This window comes from Rhipicephalus sanguineus, chromosome 11 (assembly GCF_013339695.2).
Source record: "Rhipicephalus sanguineus isolate Rsan-2018 chromosome 11, BIME_Rsan_1.4, whole genome shotgun sequence".
Taxonomy (NCBI): domain Eukaryota; kingdom Metazoa; phylum Arthropoda; class Arachnida; order Ixodida; family Ixodidae; genus Rhipicephalus; species Rhipicephalus sanguineus.
In genome coordinates, this window is record NC_051186.1 from 54,031,181 (window position 1) to 54,056,539 (window position 25,359).

The window sequence follows — 25,359 nt, forward strand, 5'->3', positions numbered from 1 at the left end:
GATGTCTTTTGCCATCGTATTCTTCTTTCCCTTGTATGCCGATGACATCAAGATATTTAAGGAAATTCATTCAGTTTACGACTGTCGCTTGCTGCAGTCAGATTTGTGTTCTTTTTCCGAATGGTGCAACGGCAATAACCTTTCTCTAAATACCTCAAAGACAAAATTCATGTCTATCACTCGCAAAACATCTAGCGTGTCATTTCAATACTTTGTCAATTCTGTGCCGTTATGCAAGGTTTATGAAATCAGTGATCTTGGTGTTGTTGTTGACAGCGCGTTAAACTTTTCTTCTCACGTTAAGCGTGCTGCTATGCGGGGCCTTCGTTCTCTCGGATGTGTTTGTAGAATATCTCGAGAATTCAGGTCTCCCATGGCCCTACACAAATTGTACACAGCAATATGTCTTCCGCAACTTGAGTATGCGTCCGTGATATGGAAATGGCATTGCTCAATCCAGCGGTAACACCATTGAACGAGTCCAGAAAAAATTTCCTCAGCATATATAACCATCGCTTTGCTAAAATGACTCTGGATCTCGTTCAAGTACTGCTGAATTATTATCACTGCCATCACTTCACTGCCGACGAAATCGCTCTGATCTCTTATTTCTTTACAAGCTAGTCCACGGTATCATATCCTGCCCTGTACTTCTCAATTGTGTAAATTTTCGAATTCCGCGTAAGTTAACCAGAGAGAACAGACCGTTTCATGTACCCGCCTGCTTCTTCCAACACTCTACCGTTCACAGAATACAAAGTCTCTATAATGTTAATTTTCTTGATCTTGACGTTTTTCATAGCCCACAATCATTCTTTTTATCCGAGCTTTGCACTGTTTTGACATAGTGTGGCACAATGTACAAAGTCTTCCCTTCTCAGTCTTTCCACATAGTTGTATATATGCAATCTAATTTTTTATGTCCCGTCAATATTTCTCGTGTTGTCTTATTTTACTCCTCCCCTTTTGTGTTCATTTCTCTTTGTCTACGTGTTTTTTGCTCTTTTTATTTCTGAAAACTGTCTGTATTGTATTGTTTATTTTTATTGTTTTTTTTGCGTGCGCCAGCACAAAGACCTTACGGTTGTTCCTGGGCACGTTAAATAAATCATTGATTGATTGATTAATTGATTGATTGATTATTATTATTATTATTATTATTATTATTATTATTATTATTATTATTATTATTATTAAACGTTTGTTAATTAGCGCGTAGGAACAACTTAGAAACCTTTGTACTGGCGCACTTAAAATAGTAACACACAGGGCACAATGCACAAAAAAAAAGGACATGGACATGTATTTCTACCTTTCTCCTTCCATGCCACCGGGAAGACAATACAACATTTTAAAACTGCTCGATAAACTTAGGTGATGAAAACACTCGGTTAAATTTCCACGAATCCGGCTTGATCTACATTGATGGGTTGCCTTTATTTAAAAAAAAAAAGAAGAAAAAAGAAACTACGCTTGTCGCGAGAATTAACACGTTTCGTAAAGCCAGGAAAGACGCACGAACTAAAGAACGACGTCTATAGCGATGCCATCTTGGAAGACCCCTTCGTAGCTCCCCGTGACGTCATAGATTTTTGACGACAATATATTTGAATATGTATTACGAAAGATGCACTGCATTGTATTCTATATGAGCCGAAGGCTGAACGGTTCAAGAACAACGTCACTGAACGGTTCAAATCTCGAGAAAAAAAAATCACAGCATATCCACGAAGTGAATGATGACGAGTGGGCGAAGCTCCGGGGGATCATTAACCGTGAATCCCCCGTACATTGCCCACTCGATCGTGCAAAGACGTGAGAACACGTGTGTACAGTATATACAAAGTTGTTTGGCAATCACACTGCGTATATGGTGTTGAGATGTGGGCGGCGTTTTCCTTTCAGTATGATCGCCTTATGATCCGTGAAATGTAAAGCCAAAGGTATTGTATGGGATCCAACCTGAAATTTGAGAAGACGAGGTCAATGCAAATCCCTCTAGCGCGGAGCTGGGCAGCCTTCTTTGTTTATCTTCCGTTTTCTCTTTCTTTCCTCCTCTCTTTTTCTCTTTATTTATCTTTATTTCTATTTTTCTTCCTATTTTTTTTATTTCTTTCTCTCCGTTTCTCGCTTGCTTCCTCTTTTTTCAATTTTTTATATGTGGTTTTGCCTGCGTTAATGTCATCATCATCAAGATGCTCGAAAAACAAGAGGAAAAAGACCTCTTTGGCGCGAGCGCTCCGAGTACTAGCGGCTGGCTACGACGCAACGGCAGACAAGCCTCGACCCTAAGGAGCTTCGCCCCTAAAAATGTTGGAAACCGATGACTTATAAAACTGACGCGCAGACTTTGTAGCATTCCGGAGCGAAATTAGAGAGTGGAACAGTGGCCTTCGTTTGTTCTTATTACAATTAACATGTTACCACGAAATAAAACGAAACTATAGGGATATTCAAGAGCAATTTATCAATTCCTTGCTTAGGTGGTACTGGCGAGCTGGTTAGTTGTACATGGTCTCGAAAGCAGCAGCGCAAGATTTAAGAAAATATGGACAAACAAAAACACGAACAAAACAGCGCTGAACTTCAGCTCCAGCCTGCAGTCTGTTCACGTGATGTCATGGGGGTACGAGCTCTCGATTGGTCGAGTTGAAGTTGTGGGATCTCGGAAATGATCCGCGTTCATGGAACACACGGACCCAGTCACGCCGTCGAGGAAAAGAATACGTCTACATTTATTGGCTGCTTTTACATAACGGCGAGCTGTCCAGTCGAGTCTTTTAAATAACTAGTAACATGACTATAATCTAGTAGTAATTCCAATACAAACGCGACAGAGAGCATAGCGCACACAAAACATATAACACATCCAATGTACCGCCATTGCGGTGTCGCCGACGTAGGACTCGCCACGGGAGCCCGCAAGAACGAACCGCGGTATCGCACCCGCGGACCTTCCCGAGGGCTGACCGTCGCCGACTACGCCAAGCCGCAATAAATAAAAGAAGCGAAAAAGTGGCCTTCTTCTGAACGAACTGGCACTCCACGATCACGGCTTTGATGACAAACAAGTTGCGATTAACTTGTTTCAAGTCTGATAACGACGTGGCAGGAACGCGTAAATAAAGGAAGAACCTGCATGTGATGTTTTGATAACATTAATGTGACATCGCAAACGTCGCGTCCTCCGATGCTGGTGTTTCAACACGGCGGTCTCAGTGACGTCAATGCGCAGCCTTTGCCTTTTCAACTGTGCCGCGCCTCCGACACTCGAAGTACGTCACGATATACGGCAGAGATTTCAGTGCCGACGAGCCGTTTAGTGACCGTGAAGATGCGTGACCTCAGCGCTGTAGATGTTCTCTGACCACATTCGCCGAGTCGTCCAGTCAGTCCCATGTCCAGTCCGAGCGCTTCGCCGCGCATAGAGACACGAACAACACAAACGCATGTTGTAAGGTTGCAACTAATTATGGCTCTGAGAATAGTTGTATTTTTTAGGATGGGAATCGTCTGACTAGCCTGACAATAGCGTACGCGTTGCACCGAATGGGAGTCGTGTGCTTCATTGGTGACGGCTTTGTCGTTTTAGATTATTTTGCTTTCTCCGCTACTTGAATCTTTTTTTTTTTCATCATTCTATTTTTCATTGTGCATTCCCTAGTGCAGGCTAGTGCCCCAACCACGGTGACCCAAAGCAATGAAAAAACGTATTCAGGCCCGCTAGCGACTTTAGCGCCCCAGTGCACTGTGTGGCGGCAAACGAAATCTAAGGAAGCACAGCCTCCGAGATTGCTCCTGCACGGCGTGCTTCGGAGTCCAGCGCCGTTCGCGAAAGTGTATCGAAAGGCTTGTTCTCTTGCCTGCTGTTTCACAGGTTTCGTGATCCTGTTATCGCAGTCGGTGATAAGAACTTGTGAACTGCGAAAAATGTTGGGCAGGGCGTCCATCGATCATACGCGTGGTTCATTTAATTGCGAGCTGGAAAAGAAAGGGAAACGGAGATTGTGCTATTTCTGGAGCGTGAGCAGAAGCCGCGCATATTCGCCGTATGGGCACTGAACAAGGAGGTTTAATTGAAACCACCTTTGCACTGACCAAGCACTGACCGACGTCCCTCGTCGCGTTCACTGTGTGATTGTCTTCTCGATCATTAGCACCGCTAGCGACTTCAGCGTCCCAGCACACAGTGTGGCGGCAAGTGGAATCTAAGAAGCACAACCTCCGAGATCGCATATGCGCTGCTTGTTTCGGAGTCCTGTGCCGTTTGCGAAAGGGTTGCTCTCTTGCCTGCTGCTTCACAGGTTTCGTGCCCCTGCGATCGGAAAAAGCAGAGCGGGATAAGAACTTGTGACCTGCATAAAATGTTAGGCAGGGCGTCCATCGATCTTCTTTAATTGCGAGCGAAAAAAAAAAAAAGCGGGGGGGGGGGGGGGGGGGTTATCGCGTTATTTGTGGAGCAAGAACAGAAGCCGCGCACATGGGCACTACAGGGACCGTATGAGCACTGACCGACGTCTCTCGTTCGTGTTCGCGCAGCTGGCGTGCCGTACGGTGGGGGCAGGTTTTCTCTTGGATGCGCGCGCTTGTGTACGCTCGCACCAAGCGCTCGGTGCGTGAATCGAAACACCTGCGGCGTCGGCTGCGCCGCGCGCTGAGTCATCACGGCTCTGTGTTCGCTCGAGACTGCGGTGCGCACGCTGAGAGCAGCCTCTCTGGCAAAAAAAAAAAAAAAAAAAGAAGAAGATTGTTCCGAGTGCATATGCCGGGGGCGCCATTAACGAGTCGAAACACTACGCGAGACAACGCTAACAACGCTCATTATCGCCTAGCATTCTCGTTTCGTAGTTCTCGGAATTACCAGTGGGTGGCGCTAAGAACAATACCTTTTTTTTTAAGCGAGAGAGAGAGAGAAAAAAAACTTTTATTTTCGAAACCCGAGTCCGAGGTCGGGTTAAAAAGCGAGGTACGGTTAATAAAAGGACGCATGTGGACCATGGCTATATCCGAAAATTCGATTTCAAATGGATGTTACTAGTACACTGTAATGTTACCAGAAAGCAGGGCAAGGTGGGAGGGGGGGAGGTGGAGAGGAGGTGGGGGTTTAATGATGAGTTCGGGGGGTGGTTGTGTTGGTGGGGTGCATAAGTTCGCGATGTGTACTGCTGTGAAGGAACTAGTACTAGTGGTGGTAGTAGAAGTAGTAGAAGTAGGCAAGAGTAGGAACATGCTTTAGTGTGATGTGGCGATGTTCAGCCGGGTATTTGTGGGCACTAGCCTGCGTGAACACTAAGCCCCGTGTTTTAGGGACAGCACGGTGAAAGCGAGCACATCCGCGACAGATATTACCAAGAGGCGGTCAGTAGTATCATATAAATGCTATTCCTAAATAGCATTTCCTAGGGAGCCTTCATGTATGCGCGCCCCAAAAACGGAGGGGGCGCGCACACATGAAGGCTCCCTAGCATTTCCATTCTATTTATTTGCATGCAAACCAAACTCATTCCACCGTAGAAAGCTCAGAAAGCTAAACTATCAATTCAAAGGGTCTTTTTAGAAAGCTTACAGGTTTTTTTCAGAACGGACGCTCGCAGCATCCATCCATCCTGTCTGTCTTCATTACTCATTCTGTCACATCTATCTATCTATCTATCTATCTATCTATCTATCTATCTATCTATCTATCTATCTATCTATCTATCTATCTATCTATCTATCTATCTATCTATCTATCTATCTATCTATCTATCTATCTATCTATCTATCTACGTTGGAATGTGCCCGCTCGTTACAAAGCATACTATCTAATCAATCACATTGCTTAGAGTGATCACATGCGCTGATGTATCCGCGGATGACGCAGTTCCACAGGCGCACAATGCAAGGAATTTGGTGTTAGTCGCAAATGCGTGCGTCATTGAAGCCACCTATGTCTGCAGGTCTCAATTTTTAGCGCGGAGGCATCTGCATGGGATCATCATTTCTGGTGAAGGAATATGGTTACTGCCGCGATATCAACTCAACGGGAAGCTATAACCTTAGTCAAGCGGTGCATGCAGCTGCAGTATGTACGTAAACAAAGGAAATACTTACCCATGCATCCATCAAGGTAATCGATAAGACTTGGAATGCGGCGAACGTGGAACACGCAGCGTACGCGCGTATTTCGGGGCTGCAGTGATTATGAGTCTATGCGATTAATTTATATCGGCGTTGACGTTCGCAAATTCGTGTTCACTGCTTGAAATCGGAGATCGCGGCGGCGTTTAGAAGTTAGCGTTAAGCGTTAATAGAGCTGATTGACATTGAAAGGAAGAAAGGGGCGGGGGGTGTGTTACGTGGTATAACCATGAACTATAATTGACAGCGGCTTTTAAACTAACTTTGCCCTTCGCTTCTCCGGCTTTCGGAAGACGCACCTGATTAGAATTAGTTCTCTTATGGAAGGCTCGGGAACCCAAATGAAAAAAAAAAAGAAATGAAAAAAAAAAACAATGCAAAAGGGCTGGCTAACGTGCACCGGTATCTGTACCTCATAAACCTGAACTCAGTATGGAGGAAGCGGTCAAGAAAATTGGCAACGAAGTAGAAGATAGTTGAAAGTGTAAGCAAACAAACAAACAAACAAACAAACAAACAAACAAACAAACAAACAAACAAACGGGATTGATCGCAGGACAAGGGAGATCATGTAAAATAGACACAAAGGAAGAAACAATGATTCATATACCATTGAAATTTATGAACACGTAAAGAACGTATTTGTTCGAGTGAAAAGAAAAAAAAAAAGGTTGACGAAGCTTGCACTAAATCGCGCAAGGCTTGAAACAGCGACACTGGACGATTCTGAAGGCTAATCTGGTTGCTTCTATGGGTTGTTGCTAGGCTTTAGCTAGGTTAGTCACGATACGGATGTCCAAACTCCAGAACCGAGCGCTCGTACCTCCCATAGGTCTACGGGCACGTCGTCGTTCGCGTAGGGCTTCCATCGCTTCGGGCTGTTCTTGCAGCCGCCTTTGCCTTTCCCGTTACCTATAGTATGGCAGCTTCGCACTGTCAAGTCCTTCTATCTTTTTATGTCTTTATTCCCATTATTTATCTCTCTCTTTCTTTCTTTCTATAGTTTCCCCTCTCTCTCTTAGAGAACCAGCGGTGAGTAGCGGGATCTGCCCAATTTATGTGGCACGTACCCGTTCGTGATGATGATAGTTCTCAGATAGGCCGCACACATTACGGCTAGCTTAAACAGTTCTGCTGTTAAGAATCAGTATGATAACACTATATAACAGCCTGCCGTGCTATAACTGAGGCCAGGCACGTAGCCAGGATTTTTTTTCGGGGAGGGCCCAAGGCCTAATTGTTCGAAAGAAAGTGTTTCCATGGCAAGAAAAAAGAAAGTTGCCCGGGATATAGAAGGCTGGACGAATTTCGGGGGGGAGGGGGGGGGGGCTTGCCTAAGTGCCTGACTGAGGCAGCAGCTATCCACTTGAAGAGAACGCGAGAAAACACACAAATGTCGGAGAAAATATTTGGGGCATGCGCCTGTTATATACACGAGCTCGGAGGGGGGGGGCAAGCCTATTGAAGTCCTTCACCGCTCTTATAATGTCGTACCTTCGCTTTATCGCAAGCTACCAGGTCTCATTCAAACGTTTCTATAGCGTCAAACAATATTTCTTCATTCAAACAGCAGCTGCAGGCTAACCACCCCCACGTGAAAAACGAAACAGGGGGGTGGCTAGCCATTCATTGCGAAAAATGTGGTTGCGAACCTGGTTATCAAAGTTGCACTGTTGCAAAGAGCGAAAGGGAATCAACACGCCTAATCATGGAAGCTCACAATATCTCATGTCTCAAAGACAAATGCATCAGCATGCCATCTATCTCTTTATCAGACAAAGAAATAGCATATCTCACTGGTACTACACGTGATTAATGAGAACTAACAGACACCAATGCCAAGGAAAGTATAGGGGGTGCCAATAAACTGTTGTTAGTTTGCGCTTCGTCTGTACATCTGTGTGCCTTCTTGTGTCCCTGTCTTTTGCGCGCATCAGTTCCCATCAGGATGAATCAACAACAACACAAAGTCGAAACCCTACGGAACATACGGCCCTCCGTACAACTTGGCGGCGGCGATAGCAACCAATGACGTTCAATGATAGGAGGTGTTCGAAGAACCGATTGCCTGCTGCTATCAGCCGCGCTCAATCTAAGGGCGACAAGGAACTTTCGAGATAATCGCGCGAAGACGTCACTACCGTAATCTGGGACAACGTCGAAGCCATTGAGGGTCGGGGTGCGATCACTGAAGATAATATAACGATAATTGTTGGGGTTAAACGTCCCAAAACCACGTTTTGATCACGAGGGTTGCCGTACGTAGTGGAGGGTTCCGGAAATTTCGACCACCTGGAGCTATTTAACGTTCACCTAAATTTATACGTACACACGTGGCCTCAAGCATTTTCGCCCCCATCGAAAATGCGGCTGGGATTCGATCCCGCGACCTTCGGGTCTGCAGCAGTCGAGCACCATAACTACTAGACCGCAGTGGCGGGTTGATAACTGAAGAGACAAATCTATACTCTAAGAAAAAAAAAAAGAGAGTATGTGTTACTCCTTTTTGCGAGTCCTGACCAATTGTTGACAAGTATACATGACTTTCGTAGAAGAGACACATTAACTGCCTTTCGGGCCCCGCGACTATCCGACGAGAGATTAATGTTATTGTACTATCTATCTATCTATCTATCTATCTATCTATCTATCTATCTATCTATCTATCTATCTATCTATCTATCTATCTATCTATCTATCTATCTATCTATCTATCTATCTATCTATCTATCTATCTATCTATCTATCTATCTATAACTTAAATTGTGTTTTTATTGACCAAGAGGAAAGCGTAGCCATCACCAAGGAATTGCGCCAACTTCTTTACTTATTTTCTATTTCAATAAAAAAGAAAATGCGGATCACATCGCCGCATTGGTTTCTACATGTGTCAATAGTCAAGAGACCGGTCTGAACACGAAGCGAACCGCTTGTTCGGTTGTTTTTTTTTTGTCTATTGTTTTATATCATGAGTTCTAGGTACGATGTATTAATCAATACCAATTCATTCATTTCCATTCGTGCAGATTTTGTCGCACGTGAACGCAAAGTTCATTGCTGCCATGGGTGAGGAGCTTACGGTCCCGACCTTCATGTTCTTTCAGCCGATGCAAACGCAACACGGCTTTGTGATCACCACCTCCCGCGCGTTTCGAGCGCACTCAGTGCTCATTGATCATAGGTATTGATTGATGATATCGGTTTGAGGTACGGACCGAGAAGCGCCTATTTCTGCAAACCATAAGGGAGTACGAAGCAACATCGTGAAGAAGTGTTGTTATTGATTGATGATATCGGTTTGAGGTACGGACCGAGAAGCGCCTTTTTCTGCAAACCATAAGGGAGTACGGCGCAACATCGTGAAGAGGTGTTGTGTGACTTGCAAAATAATAAATGTTACCCAGGGCAAGTTAGCCTTTCCGTCCCTGCACCCTGACCCATTAGGGGTGTGAGCATGGCCCCAGGGGCATAGCAGAAACATTGTTTTGGGTGCGGGGGTTAATCCTACGTTTTATGTATGTTCATGCGTGTGTTTCTACGTGTGCGTGCCTATGTATACATCATTCATACCATGGGAGGGTTGATTACCCTGTGGCTACGCCAATGCATGACCACCTCTCGCACCCCCCCCCCTCCCCCTGTTGCACACGATCGTATTGAGCAAGCGTTTCAGCCTTTTAAGCGATTATGGTTCTCATTGGCCAAATCCGTCACTCGACATTTCGCGATTACACAAGCGAGTATACCAATACATCTGCTCTTCGTTACCAACGTTGTCTCACGAGCCACGTAATGGTTCACTCGCGAGAGGCGGGAAGCCGGCCAAACCCCCGCCAGAACTTTCATCGAGGCCGAGAGAACAGAGCAATAACTAAACCGCTTGCACCAGCGGCGAGTTGAAGAACAGGATAAGTGTTTTAAAAAGAGCAAAAAGCTCGTGCGGCGAGTGGAGCGAGGCAAACGAGTATCGACTCCCCAGCGCGCATCAACTAGCACTTGCGCCGACCGGCTGCCGCGGCGTCTCGTACGAGTCGGGATCAAAGGCCACGACTGGGAAAGGGTTCCCAAAAGGACGACGCAAACTAAAAGCGGCCGCCCCTACGAGCAGGATACGCCCGCGGAAGCCGCACGGCGTACGTCAGGGATTGGCAAGACGCCCGGCAAGAACAAGCGGCACATTCGCGCTCCTCAAGGCAAAACAAAAGCAGCGCATAAGCGGCGCGACCTTAGGGAACAGGAAGAAGCACCAACGCGCGACGACTACCGAAGAGCTGTGCAAACGCAAGTTTGTCTCGGAACAACAGAGCAAGTTCGTTTGCTAGTGGAGCGCGACAACACTTCGTGTCCACGCGTTCTCTACTACGATAAGGATAAAGCGAAAACGCCATGCGCACGCGGGAGCACGAATTTCAGACATGGCAGACGCCAGCTATATCGGGGTTGCGCGCCCCAGCGCGGGACCAGCCCACCTCCCCTCGATATGCCAGAATGCGCGCAGCCCGGCCTAGGTCAGGCGCGCGGAGACAGGGTAGGGAGAGTCCACGACGAGGAAACGTTTGGGAGGCGGCGGCCGACGTTGCTCTTTCGGCGTGCGGGTGACGTCGTCTCAGCTGAAGCGATGACGTGAGCGGCAGTCAGCGTGCGTGCCGCCTTTCCTCGTTGTGCTCGCGACCGGGTTTGGCGCATGCGCAGAGCGCGCCCCTCGAGCTTCGCGAGCGGGCACCATTTTGCTGCGCCGGGTTTGTTTTGCTGCTCGAGGCGTCCGCCGCTTGACCGCTGTGCGACAGAGGCTTGTGTTTTGGGGGCGACCCATTGGTCGTCTGCCGTGCCCCCCGCAGAACGTGGATTATTAAGCCCATGGTCAAGATGTCGGCGCTCATGTCTAGAAGTCACCGCCAGCACTGCTACCTGTGCGACCTGCCCCGCATGCCGTGGGCCATGCTGCACGATTTCTCGGAGCCCGTGTGCCGAGGCTGCGTCAACTACGAAGGCGCTGACCGGATCGAGGTCGTGTTGGAGACCGCGCGCCAGATGAAGCGGGCACACGGATTTCCCGAGGCCGTAGCGCGACCCCTCTACAAAGGATTGAACGGAGCGCCGCCGCCCGAAGTGGTGCCGCAGCCGCAGCAGCAGCATCGTGCAGCGGCGCCGGGCGCTCCCATGGCACCCGTGATGGACCGTTTCGAGCGTCGCACCGCCATGCTCGAGTACAGCCAGCGGATGCGAGGTGCAGACCCGCGGGCGGCCCAGGCTTCCGGCGGCGTCGTGCCGTGCAAGCGAGAGCGAGACGACGACGACGAGCCGTCCAGCAAGCGGGCCGCCGCTCTGCAAGCCCTCGACGAAGCGGTGCCTCCGCGACCCCCGCTCACGCGAGGCGAGTCCCTGCCCACCGCCGTCATGGGGGTGCCGTTCGACGTGCGCTACAAGAAAGAGATGGTGGGACGGGTGTACTCGTTCGACGCCGCTACGTCGCTCAAGAATGCGCCAGGTGAGCGTTTTGAAAAAGCGCTGGCGCCATCGCTCTCCTCGCCTAGAGCGGCTGGCGCGTGCATTTTTTTTTTCGCCCCCCCCCCCCCTCACTTCCCCCCACCCGCCTACGAATCCCTAGGTGGCAGGTCGCCGGGCTCGCTTACGTCATGGGCGACAGCGCGTTGGTGACGTAGCCGTTCCGGCGTAGCAGCTCGCGCGAGCGAACGCCGGGGGGACCGGTCCAAAGTTGTTGGGGGCGCGTAGGGGGGAGCCGGCAGCTGCGGTCGCCGTAACGAAGGGTGGTGCGCGTATCGATCCGGTACGAAAGCGACCCTGCCGTAGAAAGCGTGAGACGACGCCGCCGCGGACGCGAGGACAGGGCGAACGTGACGTGTACTCGAAGTCCTCCGCGCCCCGAGGCTGCTGTTCTGTCTGCTGTTTCGTTCGATGGAAACTGCTGCATGCGAGGAGGAGCTTGTTTGCTCCGTTTGTACGATTAGGCCTAACCGGTAGCGGGGTTTATTTTTTGCACCGATACGGCGTTATCGGGGCCCGCTGAGAGCGGTAAGATAAGATCGAGTTAGCCGCGCGGTCGGGACGACGACGCAAAATAACGTCGACGCGGCGAGAGATAAACACGAGCGATCATTTTCTTGCTTGCCGGACGAGTGTGGTGCGAGAGGAGGCGCGTCGTTTTTGAGGGAGGGAGCGCGGCTGCGACGGCGAGTTACCGACCGACCGCGTTGTCTCGTTTTGTGTTTAACTTTGTTTTCCGCCGCGCTTACGTCACTAGCCCGCGCACTCGACATCACCACACGCTTTGACTCCACTACTCTCACCCTTTTTGCTTCTCTCTGTCCGTTTGCCGCGTCGATTGAGTGAACGCCGCCCTCCCCTCCTTCCTTCATGCAGTTGGTGGGGCAGGCCTAGAGGGTGACGTTGAACGCCGCCGTCACGCCAGCAAGCGGTCGCGCTCGGTTGCCTTGTGGCATCTCTCGATCTATCGCGTACGGTGGGGGAGAAGAGAAAAAAAAAATTAATAAAGATTCCGCTGTTGCAAGGACAGTCAGGCAGCCGGTTGGTTGGTCCGTGCCGCTGCAGCTTCGACCGCTTCGCTCGGCGCAAGCTTTTTTTTTTTTTCGACGCCGAGATTGTTATTCCGAATGGACATTCCTCACTGCCGTTTCCTGCCTCGTCGTGTATACGTCCCGACGAGGCTTACGCGTGACCAGCGTTAGCGATGAAGTAGTCGCATGTGCTTCGTCCCGGCTAGTTACATAGGGGCGGGAAAAAACGTAATAAAAATGCACGTATGCCCAAGATGTCCTCGCGTAGTGCTTATTCCGAAACCATCTCCAGGGTTACGGCTCAGTTTATGGGTGGCGAAAAGCTAGTTCTGAGTCCTGAAATACTAAATAGCGCGGACTCAACACAGGACATAGAAAGAACTCTGATGCACAGGACAAGCGCTGTCCTGTGTTGTCCTGTTCGTTGCTGGCGTGAACACTATCTTTGCGTCCCCTATTCTAAAGCTGGCTGTCTATTATGAACCAACTAGCACAGCAATGAGTTTTGTTAAGCTAGTTATCTGTATCCGGGGCACTAGTAGACCTAACTACACCGAACCACTTCGAACGGCGACGTGTGATTGCTGGTTTTCGGTCTGTGACACCTTTCGGTGCATGGTTTGTTCAGGGAGCCGAAAAAGAAATTGTACGCCGCAGCCACGGTGTTATAATACACCGTGGCCGGGGCTTCGATCGCTATGCGCGTGAGCAAGACTTTGATTTGGGCGAGTTGGTAAATGCTTAACTGGGGTAACACAGCGCAGAAAGGCGAAGAAAACACGGTACACTGGACAGCGTTCGTCCAGTGTACAGTGTTCATTTTGCGCCGTGTTTCCCCAGCTAAGAGCGTGAGCAAATGTGAATACGGCGCGCTTCCTTTCCACGCTGCTGTGATTTAAAGGCTACCGTCGCTTATTACGGCCTATTGCGTCACTTCCCTTTACTTGGTCATTCGCTTTCACATTGCGCACACTGGAAGAGTCTTTACGGGTGACGCGAACGTCGCACACTTCCTGGAGTTGTACACGGAAAACGGAAGGAGTCGAAGCGACGTCGCTTCGTCTGCTAAAGCCAGCTGAGCATGCGCGAGCGGGGCGAACGAGCGCTAGCGATGAGCGGGAAAAGTGTGTATGGCCTCCGAGACAGCCGTCGCCTGCCGTCGGCCTTCTCGGAGGCCACGTTTGTGGCGGGCATCGCCGGTGTTTCTGATTGCAGCGTGCCCTCGTGCAGCAGTATTGTGCGGTAATGTAATAATAATTGTTGGAGTTTTATACCACAGAACAGCGGTGTTATCATGAGGGGCGTCGTAGTGTAAGGCTCCGGAAATGCTGGCCTCTAGCATTCCGCCTCAATCAAAATGCGCCGGGATTCGATCCCGCGACCTTCGGGTCTGTACACGAGGTACTGTGTGGTGTTAGGAGGCGGATCAACCCAAGAACGCACTTGGAGCTTAGTTTAGCAAGCTTTAAACGTGTCACCAGATGAGGTCTCCGTTAATAGTAGCCCGTTGTTCTTTTGTAACTGGCTTTCTCTCCAAGCTCTGCTTCATTTGCATATGTCTCTGCTGTCTTTCCGACAAACAGCGCTTTCGCGCGAGTTTTAAATACCGCCGGAGGATCCATTGATAAGTGTGGCCAAGGTCTCAGATACCGTATCGCCAGTACCGTCCGGGATGAATCACAAGTGGGCGGCGTTGCGGTAATGTGTACTTGTGTTTGAGAGCCACTGATAACGTCTGCCAGCGCGATGGAACCAAACTAAACTTGGCGCAACTAGCCGTGAAAATTTAGTGGAAATGCGCCAGCGGTTGTGTATACCGGCCTACTCTCGTACAGCAAAACAGATTTTTCTTTTTTTTTTCAGACGATCAGAATATCTGCGGCCTAAAGGCACACTAAAGTGCAACATTAAATCAGAATCATTCTTTCGGAAGTCTGTTTTCATCAATTTCTCCGCCGTATGATAATTGTTAGAAAAGGAAATGAAGGTTATACTTTCATTCTTGAATTTCGCACCGAAAGTTCAGCTCGTGAATGACTTCGTGACGTCACGAATTTTCGGAGTCTTTCCACCTATCTTTGTCACGTTGGTTCTATGAAATTTCCCGAAACTTGCTCTGTTAAGACTTTGGGTTTCATAGAAGACATTGTGGAGCAATTTTTAACGATAAACGATTACGTAGGGCCCTAGCAGACGCAGTCGAAAATCTATGACGTCACGGCGAGCTAATGCGGGAACTTCAAAGGTGACGTCGCCACCTGCACTGTCATCTCGCGCGTTATCTCGCTCGCCAAGCGTCATCCTGCGGTAAAAGTGGTGTTTCGGTATTGTGAAATTGTAATTCATTAAGGGAAAAAGCGTTTTTCTCTTGTATCTTCAAACGACAGGTTGTAGAGGTAAAATATCCCGCCGCTGTCTGTACTGAACCACTCGAGTTGTTTATCATCCATTGACGTTAAGGATTTTAAAAAGTATAATATACATCATGCCTTGTTTACTGGCCAGCATACGTCATCGGTTCGGTACGGTGTCGCAGTGCCCATCGAATCGTATTTAGACTTTGTTATAGGACGACGAGGTAAATGGTATTGACCTAGGCTTGTCTTTTTTTTTTTCTCTCTCTTTTTTTCTTAAGCGAGGCTTTCACCTCTCCCCACGCATTGCGGCTCTTGGTTGCTTATCTTAATGCTTTTCTTTTTAACGGTTGGCCGGCACTGCATTAGTGCGAACAAACAGCGGCGGCAGCTGATTTGTGCGTTAGCGCAGACGTGAATTTCAGTACAAACACGTCGTCCTGTGGTGATATTTTTTTTTTTTTCATCGTTGTAATTCAGCCGTCGTCGTAATCGTGGCATCATCCACTTCACGGAGTCGTCGTCGTAGCACAGTCGCCCGCACCCCGCCGTGGTTGAGGGTTCGATTCCCAGGCACATTTCGGCGGGGTCGAGCTTTGCCAATATAGAAAAAACGCCAAGGTTTCAGTGAGAAGGAGCTTGGTAAACCAGAAAGCGCGCGAAAATTCGGCGCATGTAGCGACGCCACCTTCAGGTTGCCGCATCAGCTCGTCGTGACGTCATAGACTTTTGAAGGCGTCTGCTAGGGTTTACATAATTTTCAATGGTTAGAAATGGCTTACATTGTGTTCTAAGGGAAAAGACCCTTCACAAGCCAAGTTTCAGAAAATTTTACTGAGCCACTGTAGCCACAGTACGAAAAAAAAGAGATCGTGACGTCGCACTGACAACCAGGGGTCGAGATTTCGGCGCGAAAAAAAAATTGATGCTTTAGCCTTAATTTTCTTATAACGAACCTGTGGTTTCTCAGATTACAGTAATCGGAGAATAATTTGTCAGTCTGAACTGATTTAGTATTTCGTCCGCCTCGATGGCGCAGTGGTTACGGTGCTCGGCTGCTGACCCGATGGTCGCGGGTTCGATCGGCGACTCTCATAATCATATCGTGGTTTTGGGACGTTAAACCCCAACAAAAGTATTACTATAAATGAATTCCAGGTGGTCAAAACAAATTCGAAACCACCCCTCGACTAGGGCGCGCCTCGTAATCATACATATATTGGTTTCGCCACGTATACGTGGCACCTCAGAATTTATCAGTGTAGCAGTGTCATGTGCCGTTGTTGTCATTTCACCCACGTCATCGCGTTGTTTTCACATACCATGCATTGTTGTCGTCATCACCTGGTTGTCATCTACATGCGTTCAGGATCCGCATGTTCGGATGTGGAGCCGCCTCAGGTTCGAGCATGTGGGTTGTGGCGGTGTGTCGCACTTGACGCAAGTTTCGGATGTCTTGACGTTAATACACTCGCGCAGCGCGTAGAGGTTGCGCGCAAAGCCACGGGATAGCCTTTTGTTGCGCGTCGCGGTATCCATCCAAAGGTCAGCGATGACGTATGCAAAGCCTTTAGGTGTAAGGCGATTTAGTGATAGCGGAAGCAACTCGAATCTTCTTTTGAAGGAACAGTGAAAAGGTGACACTGCAGTACCGATGTAATGGCGCATTGTTTTAAATAGGACCCTAATGAGAAAACGATCTTTCTCGTGTTAATCAGTTACTCTTTCGCGATACCAAAAACACCACGCTTGCTGCGAGATAAACGCGCAAAAAGGAAACACGCTGATGGCGACGCCATCTTGAAGTTCTCGCACCGGTCGCCGTGACGTCATAGATTTTGACGGCGTCAACTAGGGTCCTACGTAGTTCCTAATCGGTATAAATGAAGTACATTGCCTTCTTAGGGGGGCCGGAGACATAACGTACCAAGTTTCAGGAAATTTCGTTGAGGCAAACTGGCCAAGCATACGAAAAAAGCACTTTGGCCCCTCTACAGTGGTCTAGTGGTTATGGCGCTCGACTGCTGACCCGAAGGTCGCGGGATCGAATCCCGGCCGCGGTGGCTGCATTTTCGATGGAGGCGAAAATGTTTGAGGCCCGTGTACTTAGATTTAGGTGCACGTTAAAGAACCCCAGGTGGTCAAAATTTCCGGAGCCCTCCACTACGGCGTCTCTCATAATCATATCGTGGTTTTGGGACATTAAACCCCAGATATTATAAAAAAGCACTTCAAAATCCGTGACGTCACCATCGGAGATTTCGGCGGCATAATTTAAAGCGAAACTTTTGACATTGAATTTCCCATCTATTAATAAAGCTGCGGTGGTTAGATTAATGACGTTAGAGTTTCCGGACTATAATTTATTGTTTCCCTTTAGGGCCCCTTTAATAGACACATGCGCTGCGCTTGAAGATTGCGCGCGAAATCATTGTATAGGCTTTGTTAGCGTGTCGCGGTATCCATCCAAAGGTCAGTGATGACGTACGGAAACACACGTCCGGTGTGATGGGATTTACGTAGAGCAAAACGAACTCTGGTTTGAAAAACTGTGGAATGCGGCACTGGAATAATAATGAGTATACAAGTGGTGCTTTTGTTCGAAGCACATGTTCAACGGTGGATCTCTTTTCGGCACAACCAGGTTTTAAGGATAGCAAGTAAAAATTTAATGAATATACTTTGGAAAAAAAAAATTCAATTCTCAGGTTTTTCGTACATTGTACTTTTGGTGTGTCGTATGTACCTCGATTACTAAATTTAGCGTTATTTTTAGTCCTGTGTTTCACGCGGAGCCCTCCACTACGGCGTCCCTCATACTCATATCGTGGTTTTGGAACGTTAAACCCCAACAATTATTATTATTATTATTATTATTATTATTATTATTATTATTATTATTATTATTATTATACCTTGTTTGACAATTTTTTTAAACACATGCTGTATTCTGCTTCTTTTATGTGATCTCGTTAATGACTTTGAGCGACGTATTTGCTGCTGTTGCAGTGTGTTTTTAAATGTGGCTCCGGGCTTATGAAAGTAAACATGAGTAGTTTTTTTCACCTGCTGACATATCGAATTTAATGTATACGGTGGTAAATAAATTGAAATTTAAAACCACTGCATTATTGTGGGGATCGCGGTAATGGGCTTTTCCGGATTAGTTTTCGACCAATTTTTGTCGCGTACCTAGTAAATACACGAGTGTGTTTGCGTTTCATCATCGCCGAAATGCAGCCACCGTGACAGGAAATCGAACCCGCATCCTCGGGCGTAGCAGCGCTGACACCACAGCCGCTAAGGTATTCACTACCGCTGTGGGTAAATGTGGGGTGGAGAATGGTAAAAAATACGACCGGCAGTACTGGCGGGCCCGAAGGCGTGGAACATAAGGAACGTGTTTTTATAAGGGTGGACTCTTTTCGAGATCATTGGTTTGTTCGTACGAACCGCGAGACCTGAAAACCGAAAGTAAACGAAATAGTAATAATAGTAAAAAAAGTCGTGAGCCTTGTTTTATCGGGAAAACGGGGTCAAGTGAAGTTTTACGTCTGCGTGCCTGACGGGTACTACTTTCCTATCTATCTATCTATCTATCTATCTATCTATCTATCTATCTATCTATCTATCTATCTATCTATCTATCTATCTATCTATCTATCTATCTATCTATCTATCTATCTATCTATCGTATTGCGCAATTCTCCCTCCTAACTGTTTCTTTCCTCCATGCCGGAAATTGAACATTCATCCACGGGCTTGGCGGCTCAGCACTTCAGTTGCAGCAGGCAACAACGACGGTCATGCGTTCATATATGAAATGTGGCAACGCGAAATTACAAGTGACCTCCACAATAGGTCAGATTGTCGTATCGGAAACGGTTGATCGCCGACAAGACAACGATAGAGAAGAACATCAATTATTGGGAAAACGGCGCATATACGAATACTTACACGTGGGGTTACAGCCTAAGAGAAAATGTTAGCTCCGCCCACGAATTCGCGGCGAGCCTGCCATTCGCCTGTGCAAGACAGTCAGTCGTGCTAGCTGGTTTCCGCTCGAACCGTAAGAACTTTTCCTCTGCTAATGTCAATACTACGAATATTAGGAGTTAAAGGTTGGTCGTTACATAAAACATTACCCATGGCTTATCAACGATGTCAGAATCCCTGACGAAATTTACCAGGGCGTTAAAGTTCCTGGCCTAAAACCAGCGACGCAAACGTTGGCCTGTATGGGCAAAGTCAATCATCTGAAACACTCGAGAAGAGCTTGACGTCACGAAAATGAGTAAGCGCTATTGGATGGGACATTTCTGCGAATTCCCCGTGGGAGGTACAGCGAAGGCTTTTGGCGGAGCTGGCATTTATTTTAGGTTGTAATCGCCAGTATAGTAGCTGGCGACGGTTTCTTCGAGAGGGGAGCAACAATGGAGCCAATAAATCATTTCTAGTAAGCAGGGTTAACCGCTTCGATCGCGCAGTCTCTTACGATTTCGCGGCTGGTTAAACATGCGCACAATGGCTTACAGAATGAACGTAGGGCGAAGGGGGTTGCCGCATTGTGCTGCGAGACCACATGTAGCGCTGCTGCTGCTGCTGCTGCTACTAGGAGTTGTTAATTTATTCAAGCGCGACGCGAGACGTGCATAATGCTGCTATACATACACAACAATGGTCCCAGCGTATAAAACATATGTTACGCTGAACAACCGTCTCACTAATATTGAAGTGGTCGAAATCAGTCTCCCCACTGCGGCGTGCTTCGTGATAATATCGTGGCGTTTAAAGCGACATGATTTATTCTTGTTATTCTTTCAACTGTAGCCCCCCTGAAGTTAAAGCTTGAAAAGGTACAGACACCGATTTTCTGAACTTGAGTTTACTATGCCACACAAATCTCCTGTGTACAGACAGACGTCCCTCGTAATCATATCGTGTTTTTGGGACGTCAAACCTCAAAAATGATTATCCTGTATACAGAGATGGCTCCGAGCAAGTGCGAAGCTCGGTGAATGCTGATATTTTATTTTGACGTTAAAGTCGATTTTCTCGGGGCGCACCTGCTAATATCGACACCATCCTGACGTTATGCTGCACTACCAATTCTGGTGGCTTCACGCACCTTAGTTGTGATGACCTCACGTACGAAAGCATTCTACATAGCCGCTTGCGCGTCGCTGACGGAGCCGCGGAGCGGCCGTGGAATCCAGCGGCTTAGCCAGAAATTTTTTCGGTGGGGGGGGGTTCAACCATACTTTATTTTTGTGCGTGCGTTTTTATGTGTGCGTGTATATATACGCAAGCAAAATTGAAATTTTTCAGGAGGGGGGGTGGAACTCCCCCCCCCCCCGGCTACGCCCCTGGTGGAAACGTCACGATATCTTGCGCGGACACGTGACGAGAAGCTCATACTGTGTCGTGACGTCAGGGTACAGCAGGAACCGGAACTATCTTTTAAAAACATATTGTAATTTTTCAGGGTGCCCTCGCGCTTACCAGTACATTTTCTAGCCTCTTGAGGGATTGGCCTTTTCATTTGACCCCCCCCCCCCCCAAAAAAAAAAAAACGAAAATTCTCGTGTCAGTACCCCTTAAAGGTACACCAGTTCGCAACTGCAGCAGCAGTGCGTCAGAGGGCTAAGAAAAATAAAATAAAATGGGGGCGTGTCCCGTCACTCGCTTATTTTTCGCTTTTTTTTTTTCTATCGTCCTGTTAGAACAATGAGCTTCGGTCCACAAGGTCGACCAGTACTTTAGTGGAAACATCTAGTTAGTATTCAATAGCTTGTAGCTGAATACGTTTTGCATAAAATTCAGAAGTGAAAAAAAAAAAAACTATTCGTTTCGTTTACGTCATCATCATAGGTACGTGACGTACAAGGCACGCACGCATTCCTTTTTTTCGCACACCGGAGCTGAAGACGTGTGAAGGTTATGCGCGGCTTGAATACCAATAAGGTTTTTTACCCCCCAAATGTGGACGACCCTGTATATCATATACGTACGCGTGTTTGTCGTTACTCGGGCATGTCGCTTAGTAACCCGTTAGTTTTACTATGCACTGCGGCATTGTTGTCGGTGTGCTATCCCCGTATGATACGTACGTGGGTTTGTCGTTACACACATCTCGCTTAGTAACTATAAACCCGTTCGCTATGCACCGCATTGTTGTCAGCCAGCGGTCGTTTATATCTATCGGTGCAGTTTGACGCTGTCGGTGTGACTAGATCGCTAGCCTGCTGATTTAAAAGTTCTTCAATTTTTTGTTATCATTACTACACATACTTTTTTTTTTTTGAGGGGGAAACTAGCGCCGCGAGGCGTTGAAGTGTGACGGTAGGCGAAGTTACGTTTGTAGCGAACGACATCATTGCGTTACATTTCAATCAGTCAATCAATCAATCAATCAATCCGTCAGTCAGTCAGTCAGTATTGTGTAATATGCATATAATGGCTGGTTATTATTATACAGGTAGGACACCAGAGCCCATTCAAGGGCAGTTGCAGGGGTCCGTTGTATTTGCCGACGTTTACCCTTGCGATCCCCTTATTCTTGCTTTAACGTTTGGATATTCAGAATCGCGGTGTATCGAGCTAAATTTAACGCGTCATAGCCGCCCGTTCGCTGTAACCGGGCTCGACTGACTCATCGTGGCGCATATGCGTGGTGAGCGCGGTGCGAAAGTGGTCGTTTCGTAAGAGCAAGCGAGAAATACAATCCGGAACTGTCGAGGCGCAAATGGACTCTCCTCACTTATGCAATGTTGCAAAGTTCTTGGTCGAGCAATGAGTACTGGCAGCCCCTTCCGCTACCGGCGTTTGTGTTAATGGCGACGTAATTATATAATGACCGATGCGTGAAGAAATGCCGAGTGTCGAAACGAGATCGAGGCAGTACCGTGAGATGACGTATAGATGGCTGCTACGAGTGGTAACGCAAAGAGAAGTATAGAAAGATGAAACTATTTACGCAAATTGTATGAGAAGCGCGTGTGACGTCGCTATAGATCGGCGCACCTGTCAGATTTTACATTGCTTGAAATTAGCCGGCGGAGCGAGGTCACCGCGGTGTGGAATGGCAGCATGCAGATTTCCAGCTGTTTCAAAACGTTTCCATGTTAAAAAAAAGGGGGGGGGGGGATGTATTCACTGTTGCGATTTCGTCATTGCGAAGTGCTTCAATTATGTTTTGCTTAGGCTTCTAGGAGCAGCGTCGGCAAAATTGTGGGTTTTGGAAATCCTCCCAGCTAAGCCCCGTTAGCCGCTTATTCAGGTGATGCACTTGTTCATGTGGCCGTGGATAATACACCACACACACACACACACACACACACACACACACACCTTACATTGGAGCAAAAAGGAAAACGGTGACAAAAGAAGAGAGAACTCTAGTCGCGCGCACACTTGCATGTGCACGCTGCTAGGGTTCAAGATGCGCTTATAGGCTGTGCATTCCTTCGCACGATCGTTGTTGCCTATGTGTACTTTTCGCTGCGTACGTGACCACGCCAAGTGTTGTGTACAACGGGCAGTGTCGTTGTTGCCTTTCGCAGGTTACCCGAGCGTGTGCAGCACACCGAGCTCGACGGCTAGCTCGCTGTCGCCTCTGAGCAGCCGCGCGGCCCAGTCGCCGGACAGCGGAGGCGCCCAGCAGAACGGCGCACCGGGCCCCATGGCGGCCCTGCTCACAGTCGCCGAGGCGGTGCCCCCGACGTCGCCTCGAAACGGCGTGGCGCCCGCAGACTCGGCGACGAGCAGCAGCGTGGCGGCGACTTCGGCGGGACGTCCACCGCGGCAGTCCCCGCCCGCCGCGACGCCGCCCTCGGTGGCCGCGGCGCACAAGAAGTCGTCTCGACACGCAGCCGCGGCCGCCGCTGTGGCAGCCGCGACGGTGGGAGCGGGAGGAGACCCCGACTGCGGCGCCATCTCGGCGCCGACGTCGTCATCTTCGGCGTCGTCGTCGTCCGCCGCGACCTCGTCCGAGTCGGCGGCGGCTGCTGCGGCGGCTGCCGCAGCAGCGACGCTCAAGTGCACCCTCTGCCAGGAGCGATTGGAGGACACGCATTTCGTACAGTGCCCCTCCGTGGGCCAGCACAAGTTCTGCTTTCCGTGCTCCCGGGACAGCATCAAGAGTCAAGGAGCGGCCTCCGGCAGCGAGGTGTACTGCCCGAGCGGCGAGAAGTGTCCACTGGTCGGTTCCTCGGTGCCCTGGGCCTTCATGCAGGGCGAGATAGCCACCATCCTGGGAGACGAGTACAAGTTGGCCAGCAAGGGTGCAGCCGCCGCAGCGGCCGCGGCCGACACCTAGGCCTAACTCACTTCGTCATCGGGGTGGTTCCTTGCCGTCCCGTTTTGGAAAAAAACACCGACCGTTTGGCGAATGCCACCGCCTGCCCGGACGGCGGTTGGCAGCCGTTGTCGTCTTGCTGCTGGCCGGTCCCCGGCCTTTGTTGAGAGGGATGAACTGCGCCGCGCGCACATCTTCTCCCCATCCAAAGCGCGCCGTCCCATCGGACCCGCGTCGACAGTCCGCCTGTGTCGACCTTGTGCTTTCCGCATTGCACCGCGGGACCGCAATGGCGCGCGCGTTGTGTGTGCTCCTCCCTCACCCTCCTGCCCGCCTTGTAAATAATAAAAAGCCGAAAGAAATGTGTACAGCCGAAGCCAGGTTCTCTGTCCTGTCACTTCATAGAGGTCGGCGACTGGTGTGCCGAATGGCGCCGACTGGCCACCGGTCGATTCGGCCACGTTGTGCTAGTGCACGAGTGGAGAAACTACAGGTATGTGTGGCAGAACAGCGCAAAAAACGGCGCAGTGAACACACTGGACTACGTTTTTTGCGCTGTTCCGCCGCAGTGCTTATGAACGAACCCATGTAGTACATATGTGACATTCGCCGGTAGCTGCACGTCACAGGCGCCTGTGACGTGTCATTGTTACCCTTCGCTGAATGGCTGTGCCTTTGCACGACAATATGCCTGAGTAAGCAAAACTTCCTAGCTGATTAGCTGGTTCATGCGAGACAGTCTGCGCTCTTTTCTGTGTTCCTGTTACTCCTTTCTGCTTGCGCAGTACGTCTAAAGTTCAAACCTAAGTAAGCATTGGAAAGCAAAACATATGATCTTAGTAACCGCCTGTGCGCGCCAGTGGAGGTACGATCGATGGGCCCTGGGCTTTAGGTGGAGTCCTCAGTCCTGGACCTGATGAGCTGCTGCCGACCTGCGCTGGATGAGGTCGAACTGGTCCCTGGACTTTGCACTAAAGAGTATACATAGTAGTAGAGGTTCGAGGGTAGGAAAGACGCTTACGTTTGCAACTTGTGAGTAGCCACTATGTGAGAAAGCACGGCTACTGCTAACTGGAATGAACTATTGTAGTTGAATGTAGCGCGGCTCAGCGTCGTTCTGGGGAGGGCGAAAGGTGAGTGGAACAAGATAGAGGAATGTAGAGGTCACGCTCTCGAGAAATTAGTTCCCGCAACACCGAGCGCCAGGCCGGGGTACCTCTCTCCCCACTAGAAAAAAAAAAAAATACGGGGGGTACCCGGAGGTATTGGGAATCAGGCACAGTACCTTAGCGCAAGCCGACGAGACTTGACACGCTTGCATGGTTTGGTGTGGGATAGGCGGGATTACTGTACGCACTGACGCTAGCAGTACCTCGACGCGACAGTCCTTGCGAAAATGTCGCATATGCAGGCCACGTTCTGACCAGTAGAAATGAAGTACTGAATAAGCAGCATGCTCCAGCATTCCGATTAAACGACGTTGCCTTCCACAGAGATTAATGGTTATCCGGCCGCTGACCTTTCAGTGTAACTTAGGTGGCAGATAGAGCATATTTTTGTTTTGTTTTTTGTGTCGTGAGGTGAATAACATCGCGAACTTTAACACTTACACGCGAAAGAGGAGACGCGTGCTTGACATTGGCTGCATTTATATACGTAGAGCTCTGAAGAAAGGCAATGTCCTGACGTGCAAAAAAATAATTTAAAAATAAATAAAAACAAAAAAGACAGCTATTGCGAAAACAGCAGAAGACAGAAAACAAAGTAAACGCAAAAGCATTTAGATGCACATTCCCATGGCTCTCTGAAGAATTTTTTTTAACAATGCAACGGATGGAAAAGTACCGACACAGTGCACGCGCGCTCCAGTGCGTTCGAATTCGGCGAAAAGTCGAATTACTTAACCGAGATCACACAAGCGGCGTCAGACTAGCTGCCGCCGCTTTTAGGGGAGGGGGTTTTCTCAAGACAGCTGCTACGTGTTGGAGGAAGGAAATGAAAGTCGTGAATGACGTATACAAGTGACGAACGACTTCTCATCGGGAGGTCTTCA

The 25,359-nt window shown here is 48.8% G+C and overlaps 2 protein-coding genes across 2 annotated transcripts in view; one reads left to right on the forward strand and one right to left on the reverse strand.

Moving 5' to 3' along the window:
- Window positions 1-25,359, reverse strand: part of LOC119374167 (tetratricopeptide repeat protein 8) — a 65,396-nt gene that overhangs the window by 37,606 nt on the left and 2,431 nt on the right. The gene's annotated exons all lie outside the window — the stretch shown is intronic.
- Window positions 10,494-23,631, forward strand: LOC119374168 (interferon regulatory factor 2-binding protein 1). The gene is made up of 2 exons (XM_037644230.2): window positions 10,494-11,608; window positions 22,573-23,631. Exons 1-2 carry the CDS (start codon window positions 10,978-10,980, stop codon window positions 23,325-23,327), a joined length of 1,386 nt encoding a protein of 461 aa, XP_037500158.1. The 5' UTR covers window positions 10,494-10,977; the 3' UTR covers window positions 23,328-23,631.